Genomic DNA, 19,695 nt, shown 5'->3' on the forward strand with positions numbered 1-19,695 from the left:
TCAAACTATTTGTCATTTCATTTTAACTTATCCTAACCCTTGTGTGTCTTTATTCTTTACTTAAGTTCATCAGTATATATCACCATTAATGTAATTTTGAATTGTCTGATTTTGTTAATTAGTATCCTAGCTCCCCGCTTGTATCTAACAGGAGAGGATATACAGTGAGTAATATTCAATAATAATTAGGGTTTGTTTTCTAAAAATTGGGAAAAAAAAGATTTTCAGCCATGCCTTACGAGCGTCTGTCTTGCCTTTCTTTAAATCGGAAGATGATTACCCGACCCTGAAGTTTGAACTTGATATGTAATGGGTACCAAGTGATTTGATAGTGGTAAATATTTTATTCGAGGTGTGAACCATGCACTGATACTTGATTGTCAATATCATAACATTTTTGAAGACAATATTCGTGTCAACTTGTGAAAGCCAGAGTGCCTTACGTTTTCACTATATCCATCTAAACTTAAACCATTAGATCTTGTATAGCGTTGATGTAGAATTAATTCCAAAGTTATCACCTTTATAGGGGCTGTAAGCTCGCAAACGAGATGACGCGAGATTTGAGTACTTCCGGTGACAAACAAACCTTTACGGTTTGCATAAAATCATACAAGTTGGAAATATCCTGCAGTTTTTATCGGTTTTTTTTTGTCGATGTAAAGAAGTGGACGCTATGTGGATCGTTGTGCAAGGTAAGTATAAATGCATTCAAATACCGGTGGTAAACTTGATTTCCATTAAATAATAAATATCTTGGTTTTGTTTGTTACCACATCTAGGGCCTTCATACCGATCATCAGTCTTTAGTAACATATACGCTCAAGTAGATATAAATAGATTTACATTTATTTATTTACAATCCACAAATCAAAATGTACACAGTTATACATTACATGCAGTCACGCTTGAAATTGTATAAATCAAATGTTTAAAGAGGGAGGAGCATGATTTTACGATCTATAGAGAGAATTTTTACGAAAAACATTCCTAGACACAGCAGCTGTAGTACTACTAAATAGTACTCTTTCCATATACAATACAACTTCATCACTGATTTATTATCGGCGTCGCGCGTGCATGATCTTGATTAGCTGCAATAATGTAGCCCTTGTTTCCTTTAAAAGGGGGAGGGGGATGTCAAAGTAAAAAACTCGAAGAGTGCTACATTATTGCAGCTAGACCTTGATAAATGTAATATTTACACAATTTTCAAAAAGAAGTGACAGTATTTAATATTATAAAACAATAAATTGTTTTAGAAAGTGGATTAATTGAGATTCGGTTGGTACTTGGTGGGGGGGGGGGTATAATTTGATAACATGATACCTTATGTTTTAAAGTTCGTACAACTGTATTGATGGTTTACTGGGAATATCATTATTAAACAAACCTTCTCCGTCCGCATTGAAGTTTTCTATCCTCTCTCCCTAAACCAGTTTCAGATTGTATATAATAAACAGTTTTGTGTATAGAAAAGTATTAGTTTATACTAAATTCAAGAATGTGGCTTTAACTTAAGACTAAGTCTTACAATAACTTCCTTGAGATAAAGAGAAACGTATCGTATGAAAATGATTTTTCTTCCAATTTTTTAAAATTTATGTTAGATGGATCGATGCCATTGAGACTAATGTCTTACAATATTCCCAGACACCTTGATACCCAGGCCATGACATACAGTTTCTGTAAGTGATGACATACTTGTGGAACACCGAATGGTACAATCACTTATTTTTCAACTTTGAATACAGGATCAACATGTGCTTCACAGCAAAGTTTCTGCAAAACCCACGGCTGGAAAACGGCTTAGGTGTTAACCATCTGTGATCAATTACCACAAGGTGTGTCCTTGAACAATGAACATTCCAGCGTTTTTATCCTTAAGAGGACAGTTGGCTTATAAAAAAGTTGAACTGTGTTACATAATAGCCAGGGGAGTATTTATATCGAGAGGGCTAAAGAAAGGATAAAATCTACATACCAGCAGTCTACGAGCCAATATCAACCAAGATAATATGTACATGGGATACATTAAACAGTATATTAAATATTAATAACGATTTATTTAACCGTAATCTTTTATTAACTTTTTCTGGAGTGACTTTTAAGTACAATGTTCTACATGTTCATATCTTCGGGAATTTATGAATAAAATAAAACTTGTTGTCAAATAGTTTAGTATAAATAAAAAATGCACTACTGATTCTTATTGTTTTACTAAGTATATTTTATCAATACATGTTGATTTTGAATTCATTCAGGAATGGAAATATTATACGTATAATTCTGTTAATGTTATGTGTCCATTCAGTGTCCTTTATGATCCCGGATAATTCTGTAGTCAGCTGTTGTCCAAATAATCAAGTTGCATCAATAAAATTCTATCACTTTGCAATGTTCTTTGTCCACTGAGGTTCCTTGATGATTCGGATAACTTTGCATGCAGTCAGCTGCAGTCCAAACAACCAAGACGCATTAATTCACATTGCACAAAATCTGACCCTGTATCAGGTGATGGTAAGGATGGCTTGACTTGAGGGAGTAAATACTCTTCCTGTATTCTAAATGTAACAAAAAGTTTATATATAATGTACAGTGAAGTTTATAAAAAGAGAATCCATTAAAAAAGAGCCAAACATAAGGGATGCTTACACGGTACAAGTCTTTACACTGTGTACCGCTTTAACTGCTTCAGAGAAAGTACTCTTCACTTCAACTATATATAACTGTTGGTAACATTTTTCTATTACTTGAACCACTAGTATATACCACACACATGAGAAATATTTCAAAGAAAATATTGGTGAGCTCAGAAATTAATTCAAGACTTTTCTGATGCTTAACATTTTTTCTATCTGGCTGTAAACAGTCGTTAATTATACAGAAGATATGCATTCTACAAATTCTCTACCAAATTATTGGAAGGAGCCAACACTGACTGAAATTACTCTCTCTAGTGTTTGCCAACTGATATCTTTAGACAAGACCTGCCCCCCCCCCCCCGGCCCTGTAATTTCGTGCTAAATATATACAAACTTAATCAAGTTATCTTAATAATACTAATTTCTCCAAATTACTTAAATAATAATGATTTAAAAAACCCAGTGAAGTAATAGGCCATAATATAACCACAACCCCCCCCCCCTCAATTTTAGCCACATCACAAAATTATCTACTTGAGTTACAATGTACAGTTGTATGTCAATTATCTACAATAATAGGCCTAGTAAAGAGAAGTAAGTTGAATTAAAAGTATAAATGAATTGCGTAATTATCGAATAATCATTCATGAAGTTGAAGTTGAACGTATACTTGCAGTTACCTGGTTACTTTATACAATTTGTTCTCCACCGCCACTTGAACCACTGCACTGACAATGTACTTCAACTTCTTAAACAGAGATATAACAAATGGTTGTGGTACACAGCGTTCTCCGATTTACGCATAAGCGTTGGTTTTTTCGGACGTGTAGTTGGCCCAATTCTATATACTGGTATTTGTTTGTCACCGGAAACGCTTCACCGGAAGTGACGAGAAACGAGACTTACAGCCCTTATTGAAGGTAACCTTCAATAAAGGTGATACCTTTGGAATTAGTTCAACAATCCAACATACTTTTATATTTCAACTCCAATGGATTCCATTTTTCCCGCCTCCAATTCCGATCCACGTATTCCAGCAACATCCGAGTTCAGGTAAACCTCCGTCCGAAGGAATTCCATCCGCATATCACAAGTGATAGTAGCTGTTGTCGTGAAATACAAATCAAAAACGTTATATGTCACCAGTTCTTTGTCTTTGAATATCAATCAGATACTGTGTATGCTGATCCAGGTACACACATATTTCTTCCAACTGTATTTTGTTACTTGGTTTCACCCATCAGATTGAATATACTATACGATGTAGTTTGTTACATAGTTTCACACATCAGATTGAATATACTATACGATGTAGTTTGTTACATAGTTTCACACATCAGATTGGATATACTATACGATGTAGTTTGCACTTTCTAGGGTATCTAAGGTAACCGCAGTGTTTGAAAAGTTTTTATGACAAAAATAGTATCAGTTACAACATAAAACTCAGCTGATCTTCACTTGCTTTATCTATATTTCTTTCCTATGCATTTAACCTGTTATCTTAACAGCGTACGTGTGAATGTCATATAATCTGTTGATTTCAATCTGCAGAAGATCATGGTGATGACTAGCGGAATGATTGCAATGTCTAACCAGTCCAGCATTGTATTTAACAATACGATAATCCAACTGTCAAACTGAACATGTTTGTATATTTAAGTAATAAAGGTAATGTCCATCTCAAACACCGATGCATTTCTATACAGATTGTATTCTGATACGGTGTAAAGATCAGTTACGTAATCTCTAATGACATTTGAATGAACAAAAAAAAATTTAGAAAGTATATGAATGATCAACATTAATTGTTTTGTATACGCAGGTAGGTTAAGGCTTCCCTTATAGAACATCACAGTGCACTTTATGCCACTACCAATATATGACTTCATAATGGAAAATCACGTCAAGTCACTGCAAACTTGAGCTGTTGTGACGGGGGGAGTGTCAAAAACTTTAGACCTTATTTTAAACTGCCTATCAAATGTCAGAACGCTATTGCAAAATCCATGTGTCTGAATTGTATTTTAATATCTTATATGTCCGAATATTTTAAAATAATTTGCTTAACTACCCTTGATTCAAATTCAGCGTGTTTAAACTACTTTCGAAAAATATACTTTTGAAATGTACTCTGTTTTATACCAGTGGTAAGAGGTAGAATTTATGACGTGTTTATAAAAGAGTCTAGCGCAGGCAATTTATGAAGATTCATTTGAGATCTTTTACGGAAATCGTAAGAAGAGTTTGTTTTCTACCCGAATCTTGCTTGGGTTAATGTGTGATGGTTTGTTTGAATACAGATTACCGTCCAATGTGTAGGTAAGGGTGTCGGTAAATTAAACTCTTCATGAAATACGTGTATTTTGTAGGCAAGTAGTACTACCATTTTTCCCAAGCACATTTCGGGTACACAAGGATACGGTGAGTTCATTTATCAAACTAAAAGTTAGAAATAATTGTTAAATCAGCTGCGCTGAATCGATTGATGTGAAACACTTCAAACAATTATAAATGACCGTCACGTGATCAACGGAGTCATGTGATATCATAAAAGATATGCTAATATATAGCCGAGGGAACCTTCTATATAAATTGTCTGTACTTAAGTATATAAATTACAAATGAAAACCAAAAACCGACCTCGCAATGCAATGTATGTTTTGAACGCATTTCAAACCCCGGGAAGCCTTAATATAGCTGCGTACCAATAACATGTTATACCAATAACATTCGCGGATAAACATATAATAATAAACATATAACAATAAAACCACATGCTCGTACATATATATAATTTTGCACGTATAGTAGTGCATTTGGAACTGCTTTTGAATACAGTGCAGATTTACTCAACACGTCTGTTCATTACAATAAAAACGTAGTAGACCGCTTTCTCATATTTGGTCAGATTTTCAAAATTGATTTCATATTTGGATCAATATTAAACACGATATGAATTAAAGCATGTTGTTAAACCATTTCCCAAAGCAATGCCACTTTCTAGTTACTTCCTTTCCAATATCTTGTTAGATAATCGGGGTGGATCTTGTGGGTTTCCATTTGATGTCGTGGACAAGGCATTGACTCTCCTGCTTGCAGTTCGTTTTCCTTAATGAAATTCTTTTTTAAATCTAACCCGACGACCTGCTCATCTGCTTGCTCACACGAAAATCCCGCTATGTACTTAATGTTTTTTCCATGAAAAGTTTGTGTGAGTTCATCCATTGCACTTTCAATTATTTCTCTGACGGAAACTGTAAAATCTTTTGACAATTTGGAATCCACTTTGTAGATTTGAATTTGAATTGTTGAAGATGTAACAGCTACTGCAATTCGATGGCTCTGGAACTCAAACATGGCGGCACTATTGTATAAGCAACTAATGCCTTCATTTTCCAAGACTTTCCAGTTTTCAACTTGCATTAATTTAACAACAAGTCGGTAAAAAAGAAAGTAAGGTAAGAAATCAAAACAGAACACCAGCACTGGTGTTCTGAAGACTGAATTCTTGATGATTCTTTTCTGGTCTTCTCCAAATGGCTTTTTGTTCATGCATGGAACATAATGTGAGTCTCTTCCAACAGAGATTAAGCCAAGCCTCTCCATATACGTCAACAAAGTTTTCTTGTGATGCATACGAAAACGAGGATTGAGTTCCTCTGTGTCTGGATCATATATTGCCTTCAGTTCTTCATCTTCCTTTTTCCAGATATTATCGAGAAGATCGTCTTCCAGATGACCAGTTTCATAGTACTCATCCCAGCTTGCAGTTGTGGTCTTGATTCCTTTCCTGTGATTTTTATCTGTTATGACGGTTTTAAAGGAATCGATAAACCACTGGACGTCGATTATAACTGAATCTTTTAGACCTTCTTCTTGAAAGTAAAGAACTTTCCCAGCGTCATGGTAGTAGCGCAACATGTCTGCCGCACGTTCTCCTTTCCTTTCGTCGTAAGTCTCCATTTTCTGTAAAATGTCATCCAGTGTCAAGATGCGCTTAATCTTCCTCTCACTTTGTATGATGTTGCTCAGAAAGGTCCACCCATTTGGTATCATTTCGCTCCATTTGTTCTCATTTGTTGCCAAGTCGGTGAGAAATCTACTAAGGTCGCTAAGAGGTTGGATTGGAAAACTTGTACAGAAACTTCTATCTTCTCTGATATATTGCCCAAGAGTAGAACGAGGAGGCAATGATTTGTGAAGTACATCAAGGAAATCTGTCTTTTCCTGAATCAAATAAGACAAACATTATGTCATGGATACAGTATCTAAAGAGAATAAGCATTCGGAGTGCACTGCCAAAACAAAAATACTCCCCAATTAACCGCGGAAAACGAATTATTACAAAACTAAAGTTCGATAAGAATATGAAAAACTGGGTGTATTTAATTACTATTAATCTAATTATCTTTCCGGTATCAGTCATCATGTTTTTTAATAGAAAAAAAAAATGGTTATTAAATATAACAAAGCTGTGGATATAATTGATTTATTTGTATGCCTAATCCTAATTCGGATTAATGGAGACAATGTTTTGTCGGCATTCCATTCTAGAGAATAGTTTTTGTGTTCACCTCATCAGGCTTCTTTGGATTGTGTCAACTTGTCTTGCAATCCGACATGCCATAGCAATAAACACTTATGCTAAATGTGATGTTAGAAGCCAACATTGATTACATAAATGCGTCTTAGTTGGACTGGTGCTATACATACAAATAACTAAAAACCAACAGCAATCAACATCAAAAGTATCGTATCTGATGATAAATTACTGTGGGGATCTGGGTTAGGATAAGTCCTCATTACCCCTTGCCTGTCGTAAGAGGCGACTAAATGGGGTGGTCCTTCGGATAACACCGCGAAAACCAAGGTCCGGTTTCACAGAAACTATGGCGCGATAAAGATCACCCCCTGTTCAAAGGCCATAAGCGTCAAGCATAGGCCTGGATTTTGCAGTCCTTCACCGGTAATGGTGACGTCTCCATGTGAGTAAAATATTTCCGACAGGGATATTAAATAATTTGAAATTTAATAGAATATACGAGGTTGAATAAAGAAAGATATAAAAAAAGCACTAAAATGACGAACGACAAGAATAATATTAATTTTCGACCTGTCTCTTATTCGGGACGATATACTATATACTTAAAAGCTCCTATATGTGAAGAGAAAATCGTTTATTGAAACAGATAATTATATTGACGACGTTTTATCTAATAACACTAAAAATGGTCATTCATATGTTGTTGTTTTTTATATACGTCGTGAACTCGAAATAAAAGACGGCAAACTAATAACTCAACTGTATGACAAACGGGATTATTTCAGGTTCTCGATCGTCAACTTTCCATATTTATGTAGCAATATTGCATTACCACTTGTATATCATGTGTATGAAAGGTGAAGATAACGAGCAGTCATCAATTTCTAAACTCCTATAAGCAATGCAAAATAGAAAGTTGGGCAAACACGGCCCCCAGATACACCAGAGCTGGGATTAGGTGCCTAGAAGGAGTAAACACCCCCTGTTGACCGATCACACCCGCCGTGAATCCTATATCTTGATCAGGTAAACAGATTTATCCATAGTCAAAACCAATGTGCCAATAAGGATCTAACGATCGGTATGAAACACTTCAGACAGCATTTGACCCAATGATAGGTTGTATTGGTAAACTAGATCATTATAACGACCATAGAATTTGAAAAATGCTGATTCTCCTTCCATTAATTGAGGGCTCCGAGACTATTTTCCGACATCATTTTAATGCTGTCACTTACAAAAAAGCTGTCATTTGAAAATGACGGCTGCCAAAACATGATAAAAACGAAAAATTGTATATTCCAATGGCATTTCGATTATATAGTTAAATGATTGGCTGGTTCTATTTCTGACATGGAGAGGCGTTGGTGGACATATATCTTGACATCTCAACACAGTTGTAGGTTCTTCTATTTTTCATTTTAGACGGTGGTTATTTATAGTCACTGCCTTATAGCATCGGAGTATCGGTTTTTGCGGTCTCACCTGAAGGACCGCCCCATTTAGTCACCTCTTACGGCAAGGAACACTGATGACATAGTTTAACGTATATGCAGAACTGTAGCTCTCTGAACAAATATTGGACAGATCAAGGATGCTTTCGGATCTGTCCCAATATTTTTTATCAGAGAACTACAATTCTGCAGCGAATTCTAACGTCGATCTTCCGGGGACCCTATGCTCTGATCGAGTCTACTTCGATAGCTTTTTGATAACCCAACATTCTATTAGTTGAGAATTCCTGATTGAAAATTCCATTTCAGACAATATTGAATAACGTGTCACATTAAAATACACAATATACAATTTTGGAGATATTATTTGAAAACTTCATAATTTCATTTTACGATCAGGTGACGTTGAACTACTTAAAGATTAGAATAACCAATGATTTAAAATTTAAGATCATATATGAGAGAAATATAAGAAAGATTTATAGAAAGTAAGGAACATGACACACTGAAATACACTATGTTTTGACTGAATCAAAGTATTTTAAGAACTTTAACACTTTAATTCCGAAAATATATTGTATGAACATCATGCATTTGCAAATATATAAACATGAGAAATATTTTAATGATTAAATTAGTAGGGCATTATTTGAACATGAGGACTTTTGAGAGTTTGATGAATCTTTATTGAAATTTCATGACTAAAATGCCATATGTTTGAGAAGTTGACATTACATGTATATTTGAAACAAGTTGAAAAAATGAATACAGGAACAAACACGACTAAAACACACCATCTGAATCAAGATATTTTCTGATACCTCAAACATTCTATGAATGATTTGTCAAGGTGTAAGATTTTATGATTAAGAATTCTAATACTTCATCAATTAGAATACACGAGATTTGTTTTATTGCAAGACATTAATCAAAATTTAAGAATTATTTCAACTCTATGGGGTATATTTGAGATATCGTTTGAAAATTTCACGAATCTATTATATTTCATTTTGAAATATCATGACAGAGCGCGGGAACAATCTGAAGCGGAAGAACAATCAGGGGATTAAAGATCTATGCAAAAAAGATTTTTGAACACGTGTTAAATGACTCATTTGAGATATCATTAGAAAACACAGTATATAAATATGATATTCGTTTGTTCATTCCATAAATACCCACACACAATAAAATCCTACTTATCAGGTAATTAGAACATGAATCAAAAATAAAAGTTTGTTCCTCTATTCTCTCGAGAAAACAAATTTGGTCATTTAAAAGGCGTGATCTTAATTCAATTTCAGAAACTGCATTTTTAAACCACATGTATATGCTTCTTTTTGGGTTTGATAAACTATATATGGACTCTTATACTCTGTTTTACCATTATTTAATTATTATGTTTCCGAACACATAGTGTCGGAGACATATTGCTTCTGCTCTGTTTCTTATTATTCTTATTCTTTTCTTATTATTATTATTCCTCTTCTTTAGTGAGAAATTTGTCTGCGCGATTTTATGAACGTGCTTTGACAGATCTACTTCAAACTTTGTGAGCTGATAGGGGGTCATTAGGGGGGTGCAATCAACTTTCTAAATTTTCAAAATGGCTTCCGTTTCAAAATGTTGGCCAAAAAAGTAAAAAAAAATCAAATTCTATTTCTAGGGTTATTTGGTGACCCCGAGTCCATTTCCACCATCAATTTTTTTTGAGCAGCCATTTTTAAAATGACCGCCATATACCGAAATATTTGAAAGTGTTAAAATCTCTACAACATTTGGGTTCTGGGGTAAATGGAGGGTCTAAAGTTCATTTCCAGCATCAGTATTTCCTTCCAATCTCTTTTCAAATGTTTCAAAATGACCGCCATTGAAGAAAATGGCGACCAAAAATCAAGTCCGTCGGAATTCAACCAAATTTAGTTTCTAGAGTTTTTTGAGGATCCTGAGTGCATATCTGGCATCAAAAACAATTTCTGACATGGGGAGGTGTTTGGAGACATTTATGTTGGCATCCCAAACACAGTTATAGCTCGTTACTTCTAAATTAATTTCCATTTATGATTCCTCATTCAGGTAATTATCATCTCTGTACTCTTTTAAGTTCACATGAGTTAAGCTTTTCGCAACCCACGGCACCGTCTTTCAGTACTGTTAGTACTTTGATTGATATTTGTCGTTAAATGGAAATTTGAAAGAAATATCAAATTATACACATGCCTTGTATTTACCAACCAGACAGGGTTTCAATGACTAGCTGTTTGTCACTCTAATGTCACAGCATACACTGCTTTCTATCTAGCTATGTGCAACGATTTACCACGGGCTTTATTCTCTACACTCAGAGGTGAGAATGCAACCTTGGAAAATTCCTGTATATTAGGGATTGAACCTGAATAACAGTTTCATTTCAAATAAATTAGTGCATTTAGCAATCATACCACGTGTAGTTGTTGATTCAGAAGTAATACTTTATGCAACTTAGTTTAGTAATGTTTAATGTGGTCGAACATCAATAAAATCAATATCTTTTATTACGAATTTTGAAAAATTTCTATGCAATTTACCTCCAGCATCATGACAGGTGACGGTGAAGATAATGAACAGTGATCAATCTCATAACTTAGCCCTACTCAATTTAAAAAAGAGAGCTAGGCAAGCACGGACCCCTGGGTATATCATAGGTGGGGCCAGGTGTCTTGGGGGAGTAAGCATCCCATGTCGACCGATCAAGTCGACCTTGAGTCCCATGTCTTGATCAGTTAAACGGAGTTAACCGTAGTCAAATTCATCAAATGTAATAACGTCCTTGATAAAAATTCTATCATTAATTATACAACATCATAACCATATACATAACTGATAAACTGGTTTCTATTCAACAACTAAAACTCTTCTGACAGAGGTTATGATGCTTCCAAGAAACAGTGCACACTTGATAAGGTGACACGGCAAAAAACAACATCCCCCCTCCAGTACAAAGAAAAACCTCAAAGTGGCAGGTATCTTTAGTCATTATTTATCAACTAGACACCACGAACCCCAACAGCATTCTGAGAAAACATCTGCCCATTCCGTTTGTCAATAAAGGACTGATGTTGAAGGAGCCCCCTTGTGACATCCTTCAGACGTCCCCAAATTCTGAAGGGCAGTCACCGGTTCTATATCAAAATTCGATTTGCCAGGAGCTACTCACTTCAGTGGTTGTAAACACCAATTGGGAATGATGCTTATTGATCATGATCAAATTTGTCACATACCAAAAGAAAGCACACTAAAACATTGCAAGTTTATTATCTCGGATTTCAAAAAATTCGGTTGCGTGTCACCTTATCAACACATTATTTGTCGAAATGCGCATCTGGTGTCCAACCAAAATTTTTGAAATCCGAAATAATAAACTTAGAAGAGCAATTTTAGGAAAAACAGGGTGCCAAAAAATCGAGTCAAATTCGTCTAAAGATAAGAGCTATGCATGAGGGAGATAATCCTTAATTTTGAAATGAATGTATAAATTTTATCACCGCAATTAAATATACATCCGTATTTTCAAGCTAGCAACGAAGTAATTAGCTACTGGGCTGTAGAGACCCTCGGGAACTAACAGTCCACCAGCAGAGGCCTCGACCCAGGTGTCATAATGTAAAACGTATACGGTACCAATTTTGATGTCTCGTCAGTGATGCTCAACCGAAAAAATTGAAATCCAAAATAACAATGAAGTTTTAGAGCTATTATAGGGGAAAATAGTGTGCCAAAAATTGTGGAGTCAAATTCGTCTAAGGATAAGATCTATGCGTGAGAGAGATAATCCTTCATTTTGAAATGAATTTCTAAACTTTATAACAGCAATTAAATATACATCCGTATTTTCAAGCTAGTAACCATATCGTTCGTGCTGAGTAAAGGTTAGATAGTATTTAAAAATTGATAGCATGGTCGTTCGTGTCGTTGATCATTTAAGTGCTATCCATGAATGGTGAAGATACAGAACAGTTAAACTTTTATAATTCAGAGATTTACTTAACATTACCTTGTATATGCCTTTGTCCCAATGTGTTGCCACAATCACCACATCCACATCTTTGTCTTTCTCATCTTCTTGAGAGCAGTACGTCTGAATGGACTCTAACCAGAACAGGAAATATCCTAGTAATAGGAGAAATAGTTATCAAAACGTTTGCGAACACATGCTTTGTTGTGATTTTATTCTTCGAAAATGAAATAATACAGCAAGCAAAAGTTTGCGACGCAGATTCATTCAATATTTTCTATGTGAGAAGAAATAATAGATGTTGATGTAGCTTCATTTACTGATGACGTTTTCCTCATTGATAATACTCATTTTCATTCAGGTCGATTTATTATATTCCAATGAAATCGAAATAAAAGACACCATGACGGAGTCTTCCACACTTGCTTCATACTTAGATATTTTATCGAACATTGATGTTGATGGGAAACGAACAACTCAACTTTAAGACAAAACAGGATAACGGCAGCTTCTCCATCTTCAACTTCTCAAATCTATGTAACAATATTTCATTATCACCTAAACTCTCAACTGATTCGACACGCAAGAACTTGTTCTTCATATGACCAGTTTTAGATCAAGGCCGCTGTTGAATAAACAAATTGATGTTACAGAGGTTTCGATAATCTCGTTTAAAGTTAGCATTTTCGAAAACCATTTGGTCGTTATAATGATCAAGTTTGCTAATACAACATATCATTGAGTCAAATGCTGTTTTACGTGTTTAATACAGATCGTTCTTGACACACTGATTTTAATTTGGGATTATTATGTTTATTTGATCAAGATATAGGGCTTACGGCGGTTGTGACTGGTCAACAGGGAATGCTTACTCTCCTTAGACACTTGATCCCACATCGTGTTCGTCCAGGGTTCCGTGTTTTCCTTTTGTTTTGTTTTGTGTTTGTTACCATTACTTGTTCATGTACTGATTGGGAAATTCAGTATTCATGATATAAGTATATAACCCATAGCTAGGTAGTTTGTAATTCATTCAAATGTTTATTAATTAAATGAAACTTACTCTCATATGTCCATCCCGCGAACACAGTCCCCTCCTGGTCACACACTCTGTTATCTACCACATCTTTCAGACGTTTAGAGGCGTCTATTACCAATAAGTAGAAAGCTCTTCTGGTCAGGTAAATTTGATGACAGGCGTAGTACGCACACTGTCCTCCAAAGTCAACGAAGCTCACCAACTTCTTTGTAGTTTCTTTGCTGTCATTCATATCTCTGTTTAGATGACTGTGATGAGGCATTTGACGTCCATCTCCAGCCTTTGCTATTTAGAATGGTAAATTGTCAGCAAATTCAAATATTGTTTGAGATATTGCGGCTTATTGGTATTTCTGAGGGATATCTAATATAAAAATATGAAAATTATTTTTCATGGAAAAAACTAATAGGTTGTAATGACTTTTTTTCCAATTCACTTTAGTGGAATTGTTGAAACATATTTTGGCACACTGTTTTTTGGCTATATTTAGCTCCAAAACTTCATAGTTATTATGGATTTCAAACATTTCGTTTGAGTATCACTGAAGAGACAGTATTTGTCGAAATGCGCATCTGATGCATCTAAATTGGTACCGTATAAGTTTTACATTATGACCCCTGGATCGAGGCCTCTGCTGGTGGACTGTTAGTCCCCGAGAGTCTCTACAGGCCAGTAGCTTAGTACTTCGTTACTAGCTTGAAAATACGGATATATATTTAATTGCTGTTATAAAATTTAGAAATTCATTCAAAATTAAGGATTATCTCCCTCGTGCATAGCTCTTATCCTTGGACGAATTTGGCTCCACTTTTTTGGCACGCTGTTTTTGGCTATATTTAGCTCCAAAACTTCATAGTTATTTTGGATTTCAAACATTTCGGTTGAGCATCACTGAAGATACATTATTTGTCGAAATGCGCATCTGGTGCATCTAAATTGGTACCGTATAAGTTTTACATTTAAAATCAATATACATGTGTTAAGAACAAAAATGTTTGTTCTGTTTTTCTTTGTCTATATAACGAATGATTCAATATAAATTGCAATATCCTTATAGATGTAGCAGCAGATTTACATACAAAATTTTAGAAAACTGACAATTCAAAAAAGGTCCCACTATGAACAATGAAATAGAACGTGTTTTATCTTATAAATATTAAAAATCGGAAAATTAAAAGCGATCTTCTTCCAAACATGACAGATATAGAATTGAACCCATGACGTTTAGGCATGCTCTATTACATTGACTTGTTGGTTAATCACATGTAATCCGTTTATAAAAAGACTAACCGGTGGTTCATTCTGTCGCATAAGGTCGTATATGATGTCACACGCAATGGCGCGTAAAATATCGAGAGCAAATATACATATATCAATATTTAAATTCCATCGCTTTCAAATTCGAAAACTACCCAAAATTGAAATTACATTTAAATACATTCGTTACCTTAAGAACAAATAATTGATTTTGCTAAAAATAAATAAATAAAATTTTTAGTAACGTGCAGTATGTCCTTTAAGATGGATCGATCTTTATCTGATTTATCAATAATAATGGTTGAAAGTGGAACAACTGTATAGATTTCAATTCGATATTGTTAGATTTAATTAATAACCGACGAAAATGATCATGTTGTCATATTTTTAAACATGTCAAACGTACAAAAACAGAAATATATCTTATCATCAGAAAATCACACATGTTCGTTATACAGAATAATTAAAATAAATAACAAGAATACCGCAAACGATACATAATACGCCCGTAAAATTCTTACATAGGGTGTTTTTCTTGTGCTATAATTTGTATAACTTTGCTTCAGGTATTATCAGCCATCATCAGGCTGTGACAAACTTTCATATGAACAAAGGGCCTTGGCTTAAAAATCTAGATTTCCTCAAAATGGACCAAGTTCAACAACCTGTAATTGTTTTCAAAAGTGGAAGAAAATCAAAATCCTTTCCCAGATGCACATCTTCAATACCCATACAAACACTCCACAAAATAAGATGGTCTTCCCTTGAAAACTGTGGGAGGTGTTGGGCGGAAAAAGTATGTACCCTCCATAGAATATTAATTTCCAAATAGACTAAGTTCAACAATCTGTAATGTTCTCAAAAATTGTAGAAAATCAAAATCAATCCCACATGCACATCTTCAATACCCATACAAACACACTACAAAACAAGATATGTTTGTAAAACACATATGCCCCCATGGTGCAAAATTGAAAAGGGTTTTATACACACACATCATTTAATTGATAGTAGTATCATCAATTCAAAATATTGAGCAGACAATATCTTCCTATGTCAGGAGTGAATTGACCATGTGACCTAAAATCAATAGGGGCCATCTACTCTTTATGCTGTACCAGTGTACCAAGTTTGGTGTCAATCAAGCAAACATTTCTTAAAATATAGGAGACAATATATCACTGTCAAGTTCAACAATTGACTTTTGACCTCAAAATCAATATGGGTCATCTTCTCCTGAAGATGTACCAGTGTACTAAGTTTAATGTTTGTCAAGCAAAAGGGTTATCAAGATATTGAGTGGACAGTATATTACTATGTCCAGTTTGACCTTTGACCATGTGACCTCAAAATCAATAGGAGTAATCTCCTCCTGAATATACACCACTGCACTAAGTTTGATGTCTGTCAAGCAAAGATTTCTCAAGGTATTGAACGGACAGTATATTCCTATGTCCAGTTTGACCCTTGACCTTTGACCATGTGACCTTAAAATCAATAGGGGTTATCTTTTCCTGAAGATGTACCAGTGTACCAAGTTTGATGTCTGTCAAGCAAAGGGTTCTCAAGATATTGAGCAGACGGTATATTCTAATATCCTGTTTGACCCTGGACCTTTGACAATGTGACCTCAAAATCAATAGTGGTCATCTTCTCCTGCAGTTGTACCAGTGTACCAAGTTTGATGTCTGTCAAGCAAAGGGTTCTCAAAATATTGAACGGACAGTATATTCCTATGTCCAGTTTGGCCCTTGACCTTTGACCATGTGACCTCAAAATCAATAGGGGTCTTCTTTTTTTGAAGATGTACTGGTGTACCAGGTTTGATGTCTGTCAAGCAAAGGGTTCTCTAGACATAGAATGATCAGTATATTCCTATGCCCAGTTTGACCCTTGACCTTTGACCATATGACCTCAAAATCAATAGGGGTCACCTACTCCTTAGGATGTACCCGTGTGCTAAGTTTGATGTTTTTCAAAAAAAGGATTCGCCAGGTATTGAGCGGACATTATATTGCTATGTCCAGACTAGATTGACCCTTGACCTTTGACCTGAAAAACAATAGGGGTCCTCTTCTACTCATAACCAACCCATATATGAAATATCATTATCATCAAGTGAATGGTTCTCAAGATATTGAGCGGACAACATGTGGTCTACCGACCAACCGACCGGCCGGCTGACCGAGCGACTGACAGGTGCAAACCAATATGCCCCTCTTCTTTGAAGTGGGTATAATAAGAAGGCTCCCACTTGAAAACTGTGGAGGAGTAGGGCGGACAAATTATGTACCCTCCATATAATAATCATTTCCAAATAAAGGGGCAAAACTCTTGGAAAAAAGGTCGAAATGGATCAAAATTGCAGTATGATATAGAGCGACCCACAAAGAGGCCACACAGCAAGTTTCAGCATGGTATGTGAAAGGGAAATGAAATTATTAAGAGAAAACCCCGAACGGACGAATGAACGGACGGACGGACGGACGTACAGACATCGCTGTACCATAGTACGTTCCGTCTAAAGACGGACATATAAAAACTTGTTGAAATGTCAAATTTCAGAGGTCAATAGTTAAAAAAAAAAGTTAATTCATAAATGTGTTTGAATTAATGGTGGATTTGAAAGAAATCCTGTATAATAGACATGTAGTAGAGGAAATATCAGCATGAGAGTTATTTCCCTTGACAACATTTTTTAAATGATAAATAATCAAGATTTTTTTATGCATATCAAATAGTCCACAATTAATAAAGATTGGCTACTAGAGTTCGTACCGTTTACGAAATAAACCTGGTTCGAACTATCTCGCCACATACACAAATCCGCCTAACGGGGGACGAGTTAACTTTTCATTCTGCTCAAACCTCAGATTGAACACATTGTGAAAAATAATCATCATAAAGACAATCCATTGCCATCGAGTTATTTTATTAACATCGTACAATCGTTTACGCAGCCAAACAATCCTTTACCAGTGCAACGACATGATGAAGCCAAACCGGGACAGATAGAAGCAATACTGATTGATATGTTTTTGTTTTGTTTTTTCCATGGCGAAGATAATGAACTGTGACCAATACATTCATTCCTATAAGCAATACAATAAACGTTCCATGAATGGAATCGTCACAACTGTCAGCGATGGGTTGCCAAACTTTGGCCTGCGCTCGGTGTTTTTTCGGCCGCTTAGCGTGGAGCCTCCGCCTCAGCGATTTTTATGGTGCCACCGCCTGCTGTGACTCGGAACCTCGGTTTAATATGGTGGCTTGTTACAACCAGCAATGGGTGCTGTGGACCTTTCTAACGCGGATCCCCACGATACTTGAGTCCGAGACCAGGAAAGCATGCCAGCTAAGGCAGTGAAGCACGACAACGTTATGGTCACCCCCCCCCCCCCCCCCCCCTTGAATGCAGTATACCCATTTTCCGATGATAGAGGTTTAATCTCCGGCGAACGCTATTCTCCTTTCTCAAGGTTAACCTGAATAGAATCATCACCACTGTCGGCGATGGGTTTCCAAAATTTGGCCTGTACTCGGTGTTTTCGGGTGCTTAGCGGGGAGCGATTTTTATCGTGCCACCACCCACGCCTGCTGTGATCCAGACCCTCGGTTTAATTTGGTGGCCGCTTACAACAAGCAAGAGTTCTGAGGAGCTTTCTAACCCGGATCTCCACGGGACTTGAGCTCGAGACAAGGACGGCATGCCAACCAGACAGTGAAGCACGGCAGGCTGGTCCTCCCCTGAAGGCAGGAGGTACCATTTCAACCGGCGATTGACGTCTAATCCCGGACAAACGTTACAATCCCTTCTCAAAGTCAACCTGGTGAGTCGCTGCATTGATTTGAAATTCCTTATTAATATTCACATAGTTCAAATACTACCGGCAGTTCCGCCTTCGTAAAGCATTCGTAGGACATACCAATACCCAGGCTTAGTTTCTGTATACATTTCTGGCAGCAACCAAATCTAAATTCATATCACTTAATATACCTAGCATTGCCGGTGCTCTATTAGTACGTATCCAAATGCCAAACCTATGACACAATTTTGATTGTATCTATTTGGTCAAAGTGCCATTCATGATTCAAGGTACATGTACTTGGAAACGTAGGTTTCATGACCTTTCCATAGACATGGCTAGCGAGGCGTTCAAGCACAGGACATCAGATTGTCAGATCATGCTACAAATTCCGATGCTTGGTTACTCTTAATTCATCCCATTCTGTTATTAGTCTGTTACGTCGCGTTATTTTGTATTTATTTATTTATGCATGTCATATACAGGTGTACCTGGACAACGTTCAGGTATCCCTGGCTGTGCCAAAATGTCGGCACAGCATAGACCAGGGCTCGTACCTCAACCTACCACGAGTTTCAATTTGCAATGTGGCCAACCACTACATTATCTCGTCAGGTTTACTTGCAAGGCATTATTGGGCTCAAAAGTTTCAGGGTAGGCATCGCTATTCGTAGCCACAGGGGGTTCACGGATTTCACTACATCACGATCACAATTTTAGGTACCAAGAATCTCACAGGTGTCAATTTATGCGAATTACTAACTTAATGCTACTTATCTATTATTAACAGTCCCCATACAATTACGTGGTATTGCTTGCTATTTCAGCATTTGCTTCTTTTAATTTACAATGTCTGTGGCGGACTGGGGACGGTGTTGGGGTAGTTAATAACTAATTCTGCGCCAAAACCGGCTCGCCTCCCACCTACTACTAAAGCAGGGGACAGGTATTCCA

General features: G+C 36.1%; 1 protein-coding gene across 2 annotated transcripts in view; it reads right to left on the reverse strand.

Annotated features, from left to right (window-relative positions):
• Nucleotides 1-837: 837 nt before the first annotated feature.
• LOC125675812 (uncharacterized) overlaps nucleotides 838-19,695 on the reverse strand; it is a 133,162-nt gene continuing 114,304 nt past the window's right edge. For both annotated transcript variants that reach the window (XM_056159464.1, XM_056159465.1), the window contains 4 exons: nucleotides 13,703-13,963; nucleotides 12,679-12,794; nucleotides 3,326-6,875; nucleotides 838-2,564 (listed from right to left, as the gene is read on the reverse strand). In XM_056159464.1, the coding sequence (XP_056015439.1) occupies nucleotides 5,649-6,875; nucleotides 12,679-12,794; nucleotides 13,703-13,963 (1,604 nt within the window). In that variant the 3' untranslated portion in view covers nucleotides 838-2,564; nucleotides 3,326-5,648. The remainder of the gene's footprint in view (nucleotides 2,565-3,325; nucleotides 6,876-12,678; nucleotides 12,795-13,702; nucleotides 13,964-19,695) is intronic.

Source organism: Ostrea edulis, chromosome 3, assembly GCF_947568905.1.
Source record: "Ostrea edulis chromosome 3, xbOstEdul1.1, whole genome shotgun sequence".
Classification (NCBI taxonomy): Eukaryota; Metazoa; Mollusca; class Bivalvia; order Ostreida; family Ostreidae; genus Ostrea; species Ostrea edulis.